Consider the following 6,527-nt stretch of genomic DNA (forward strand, 5'->3'; position numbering starts at 1 on the left):
CCAGCCAATTCCGAGAAAACAATGGCTGTGCTAATTTAAGACTAAAGTTAGCACAGCCACATAAAAAAAATTTTTTTAATAAAAAATTACACATTCTTTTTGTGCTAATTTGTTGCTAATTTGTTGCTCAGTTGCCGATTATGTTGCTCCACCCCCGACCCTTGAAAACCACCCCAAGCTACCCCGAGTTAGCACAACACCTCTAAATTGTAAATTATTGAGATATCTCGATTGATTTCGCGTGTCCGATTTTGTTGCTCACGATTTGTGATGAATCTGATTTTGTTGCTCCACCCCCGATCCTTGAAAACCACCCTTAGGAATCCCGCATTAGCACGCCACCTATAAACTGTAAATTATTGAGATATCTCGATTGATTTCGCGTCTTCGATTTTGTTGCTCACGATTTGCGATGAATCCGATTTTGTTGCTCCCCCCCCGACCCATGAAAACCACCCCAAGGAACCCCGAGTTATCACAATACTTAATTGTAAATTATTGCGATATCTTGATTTATTATGTTTCTCTGATTTTGTTGCTTCACATATGCGGTTAAAATAATGAAATTGTCTTTGGGTGGTTTTCAAGGGTTGGGAGTGAAGCAACAAAATTGGATTCGTCGCAAATCGTGAGCAACAAAATCGGAGACGCGAAATCAATCGAGGTATCTCAATAATTTACTGTTTATAAGTGGTGTGCTAATGCGGGATTGCTAAGGGTGGTTTTCAAGGGTCGGGGATGGAGCAACAAAATCGGATTCTTCGCAAATCGTGAGCAACAAAATCGGAGACGCGAAATCAATCGAGATATCTCAATAATTTACAGTTTATAGGTGGTGTGCTAATGCGGAATTGCTAAGGGTGGTTTTCAAGGATCGGGGGTGGAGCAACAAAATCGGATTCATCGCAAATCCTGAGCAACAAAATCGGAGACGCGAAATCAATCGAGATATCTCAATAATTTACAGTTTATAGCTGGTGTGCTAATGCGGGATTGCTAAGGGTGGTTTTCAAGGGTCGAGGGTGGAGCAACAAAATCGGATTCATCGCAAATCGTGAGCAACAAAATCGGAGATGCGAAATCAATCGAGATATCAATAATTTACAGTTTATAGGTGGTGTGCTAATGCGGGATTGCTAAGGGTGGTTTTCAAGAGTCGGGGGTGGAGCAATAAAATCGGATTCATCGCAAATCGTGAGCAACAAAATCGGAGACGCGAAATCAATCGAGATATCTCAATAATTTACAGTTTATAGGTGGTGTGCTAATGCGGAATTGCTAATGGTGGTTTTCAAGGGTCGGGGGTGGAGCAACAAAATCAGATTTATCGTAAATCGTGAGCAACAAAATCGGAGACGCAAAATCAATCGAGATATCTCAATAATTTACAATTTAGAGGTGTTGTGCTAACTCGGGGTTGCTTGGGGTGGTTTTCAAGGGTCGGGGGTGGAGCAACATAATCGGCAACTGAGCAACAAATTAGCAACAAATTAGCACAAAAAGAATATGTGTAATTTTTTATTTAAAAAATTTTTTTTTATGTGGCTGTGCTAACTTTAGTCTTAAGTTAGCACAGCCATTGTTTTCTCGGAATTGGCTGGAGCAACAAAATCGGGAATTGAGCAACAAATTAGCAACAAAAAAGCACTAAATTTCTGTGTAGATTTCGTTCGATTGTGCTGAAGTGGCTGTGTCAGCTTAATAGACGTGTTAATATCTCGTTAACTATTGCGCAACCTACAAAATGGTATAAGATTTTTCGATTCAATTCGGTCCGTTCTACCTGCTCGTGATCGATTAACCGATAATTTTCAAACACCCTGTATATATAAAAGGTATGTTCAGGAAAATGGTATTAGTGCTATTTGAGATTAGTGCCATTATCTTTGTCGTTTATCAGACGTAAAACAAAAATGACACAAATAACGCTAATAGCGTTTCCTCGAACGCATCTATAATAATCGATATCTTAATAACAGTAATATTCATACTTTGATTGCAACTAATTGTTTCGAGTTTGCTTTTCTAGGTAATACAGTGACGGAACTCGGCTTCTCAGTATATCAAAGTACCAACCTATTATTAGGTTCACGCGAGCATGTGGGATTTCTTTTTATTCGTCAAACATTGCAATGCTTACAAAAGATTATTTTACCGCCAGCACCTTTCTTGATTGGTCTGTTGGTTCACAGGTAAATATAACACAGTTTCGCAATTATGTATTGAAATTTGTATTTTATCCAAATGTGATTCTATATTGTATGTGTGTGTCTATTATGTCTTGAATATTTTTCTGATAACAAAAACTAAGCAGACAGGTGTGAATCGTGCATGATTAGTGAAGTGCAATTTACAATATATTTGTGTTAAAATATTATATTTATTTATACATTTATTTATTTTGACTCTCCTCTGGACCATCTTCAGTGAATGTTGATAAATTATAAGGTATTCTAAACTTCAACTTGGAAAAAGTAGAATGTATTATTGGCAAATAAATGAGTATCGTGCACTTGAATATAAAACAAGAAAATTTAAAATATAAAACCAGGTAAAGAATTTAAAAATATTTTTTATTATACATCTGTCAATGATGTGTTCTGTCTTTTCCAAGTTCGAGTTTCAAATACCTTATAATTCATCATTGACAACTCTCTGAGGATGGCTCGGAGAAGAGCCGAAATGTCAGGACAAATGTAACTTTTTAGGTATACATATTGTTAATTGCACTTCATTAACCGTGTCTAACTCTCATTTGCCTCTTTAGTTTTCTTGTTAGAATTAGCAAGAATCTGTAAATTATTATTATTTTTGACATTATACAGGGTGTATAAAAAGTGCCGCATTATCTATGGTGTTCAACTAATAATTAAAAATAATAATAATAATAAAGTATACGGGCAATGAGAGCGTTAATATAGCGCAGAAATTAGTGCGCAAAATTATTCTAAAATTCAAATAATATTCACATAATATATAAATCCCCTATGAGTATGGATACAAATTTCTTGGACGTTTTGGTTTACTTCAAACCATTATCAGCAAGTTGTGAATAATTTTCATCGATGTCTTTACAAAAATTTAGTCCGCAAATGTTGGAAATATATTTTAAATGAGACCAAGGATGAACATGTCACTATTGTCTGGTTGAGAGTTGCCAAAATTATTTCCTCACTCTTTAGCAAAATGACTAACCTCCGTCCCAATAGATCACAATGAATTATTCCAAGCGTAGCACGTTAATTTACAAAATAGGAACATTACAAGAATTAAAAATTTTGTTAAACATTGAGTATAAAATAAAAAAAAAGGGAAAAAAATGCGCTAAGCGTGCGTGCTTTTCGTAAAAATTATTTGGGCCGGTTTCACCAATGCCAATTACTTAATTCTCCGTGGAACTGACTAATCGCGTTTGCTGTTTAGTGGAATTGACCACTTATGGTTGACTCTTATGGTTGATTTGGCTTAATCGAGTTGGTGAAACCGGTCCTTTGTATATAATATTACTTAACTCTAATGATATATATTATTCATATAAAAGATTTGATATGAACAAAATTTGCGCCAAGTTAAATTCCTCAAAATTTTATGTATCGATCGTAAAAAAGATTTGATATCAATAATTGGCGCCAAGTTAAATTCCACGTAATACGGATACCAAATTAAATAAATGACATTAACTTTAATGATATGTATCATTCCTATAAAGGATTTGATATATCAAGAACTGGCGCCAAGTTAAATCCCATTTCTTTATTTACTTAATCCAAATAATACTATCTTTAATTTTTATGCAATGAAACTTAAGTATACGTATATCTTATTGAAGGATTTTCCTATTCCAATTCAAATGGTTTAAATTCCTTTTAAATTAAATTATTATATCACAATTCATTCACACACACACGCACACGCACTCACACACACAAAGACATTTTCTCTTCCAACTAAAGTAGCGGTTATTTAATTCTCCTTTAAAATAATATACAAAACGTTATCACAAAATTGCGTTACCTTACTCAATTTAAGTATTATCACAAAAAATTAAAGAGTTAACCGTATAAAATGAAAAAATTTAATTTAAATATAATAGAAAAATTTTTCATGTAAAAACATTTGGCGCTGCTAGATCTCGATCTCGATGTAATAACATAGTACTAAGATATGAATGTAATATTTAGAAAAATAAGAAAAATAAGAATGTTATACTTAAAAAATGTAATATTTAGAAAAATAACATATTAATAAGGAAAATTAGAAAATTTTTCTTATTTTTTTAAATATTTATATTAAAAAAATATGAATATTTAAAAAAATAAGGAAAATAAGAAGCATTCCCAATGAGAATTAAAATATCTAATGTGTCTATATGCGATTGAATTATAGAGTCGTGTACATTATGAACGTTGTGAATACTAATTAAGTTTAAGTCTGAGCAAAATAAATTTATATTTATAAACATGCGTTATGAAAAAGAAATAAATAGTAAAATTTATTCTTTTTCAGTGTAAAATTAAGATTAAATTTACTATATATTACTCTTATTATTACTTTTAAATTACAATTTTAATACTACCTTTAATTTTTATATTTATTAATTACTATTCTAATTTTAAACTGTTTTTATAGTTTTTCTTATTCGATCTAGCAGCGCTAAGTGTTTTTACATAAAAAATTTTGTTATTTAAATTAAATGTTTTCATTTTATACGGTTAACTTTTTAATTTTTGTGATAACACATAAATTGAGCAAGGTAACGCAATTTTGTGATAACATTTTGTATATTATTTTAAAGGAGAATTAAATAACCACTACTTTAGTTGGAAGAGAAAATGTCTTTGCGTGCGTGCGTGCGTGCGTATTGTGATATAATAATTTCATTTAAGAGAAATTTAAACCATTTGGATTGGAAGATCCTTCAATAAAAAAAAGATATACGTATACTTAGGTTTCATTGTATAAAAATTAAAGGTAGTATTATTTGGACTAAGTAAATAAAGAAATGGGATTTAACTTGGCGCCAGTTCTTAATATATCAAACTCCTTTATAGGAATGATACATATCATTAAAGTTAATATTATTTATTTAATTTGGTTCCGAATTACATGGAATTTAACTTGACGCTATTTGTTGATATCAGATCTTTTTTACGATCGATACATAAAATTTCGAGGAATTTAACTCGGCGCAAATTTTGTTGATATCAAATCGTTTATATGAATGATACATATCATTATAGTAAAGTAATATTACCTATATACAAAGGACCGGTTTCATCAACCCGATTAAGCCGAATCAACCATAAGTGTCAACTATAAGTGGTCAATTCCACCAAACAGCAAACGCGATTAGTCAGTTCCACGGCAGTAGTAATGCTATGAGAGTTCTAACTCGGGAACTCCGAGGGGAATGCGGGGCGCGGGGAATTCTTCGGTGGCGGGGTATGACTTCATGCAGTAAGGCATCCCAGATTTGGGGGGCTATAGTCACGTACAGGACAACAAAAAATATCACAAAAAAGGAAAATATTGCCATAAACAAAAACAATACAAAAAAAACAGATAGTTATAAAACGAAAAGTTTTGCAAAAGGTATTCGCCGGTATATGCTCCAACGGTTTTTCGATCAAGATATAGCGTAATGTAATTTTTCTAGATACAACATTTATTAATTATTTTAAATACCTAAATACGATCAAGTTTCATAATTAATCGATTGAGCGCCAACATCTGGCTGCTATCGAAATCGATGATATTGAAACGTAATGTCTCCCTTGATAAAAGAGCCTCGATCGTTTATTCTTTTTAGAAGGGACATGACAATCGAACATGTTTTTGCAATATGTTTCAAGGTTAGTAGAGGTGTAAATGTAGATGAAACTCGATAGAATTGTATTTTCATAAATTCTTATGAGGAGAGAAGCATGCCTAAGATAAGTACGTAAAGATTGGTCGCGGTAGAAATGATCGATATTTCGAGCGCCGACATCTGGCTGCTATTAAAAAATCGGTAATTGTATTTTTGTATATGAGACAAAAGGAATTGAAACATTCTAAGTAAAACACTTTAAGTGAAACTCTAGAATTTTAAAATTTCTTAAGTTCATGAGGATATAATTTTGAAGCATTCCTGAAAAAAATCAGAAAAAAAAGGATACCTACTCCAGTTGAAGAGAAGGGATAGTATGAATTTTGGGTTTAGAAGTGTACAGTCTAGAAGCGAGCTTCCTTAAAGTTATATCGTATAGTGTAGTGTACTCAGTAATCGATGGAAAATTTAGTGCATATTATTCGTGATATACTAGAAGAAGAAGACTTCATGGACATCGTAGACGAAATAATCGACGAAGAAGTGAATTTTGAGGATATCATGGATGATGATGATGATGATGATGATGATGATGATGATGATGATGATGATGATGATGATGATGATGAGGACGTAGCCGCATTACCGGATGATAACGGCTACGATAGTGATCAGAGTGAAGATCAGAATGACGGCGACATTAAAAGCAAAATAGTGC

The 6,527-nt window shown here is 32.7% G+C and overlaps 1 protein-coding gene across 1 annotated transcript in view; it reads left to right on the top strand.

Annotated features, from left to right (window-relative positions):
• Positions 1-2,192, top strand: part of LOC108768706 (zinc finger FYVE domain-containing protein 9) — a gene marked incomplete at its 3' end in the record, with an annotated part of 69,573 nt that extends 67,381 nt beyond the window's left edge. Inside the window, exon 7 of the mRNA XM_018519242.1 lies at positions 2,030-2,192. Coding sequence (XP_018374744.1) covers positions 2,030-2,192 — 163 coding nt within the window. The remainder of the gene's footprint in view (positions 1-2,029) is intronic.
• Positions 2,193-6,527: the final 4,335 nt, after the last annotated feature.

The sequence above is a fragment of the Trachymyrmex cornetzi genome, unplaced genomic scaffold, assembly GCF_001594075.2.
Source record: "Trachymyrmex cornetzi isolate Tcor2-1 unplaced genomic scaffold, Tcor1.1 scaffold828, whole genome shotgun sequence".
NCBI lineage: Eukaryota > Metazoa > Arthropoda > Insecta > Hymenoptera > Formicidae > Trachymyrmex > Trachymyrmex cornetzi.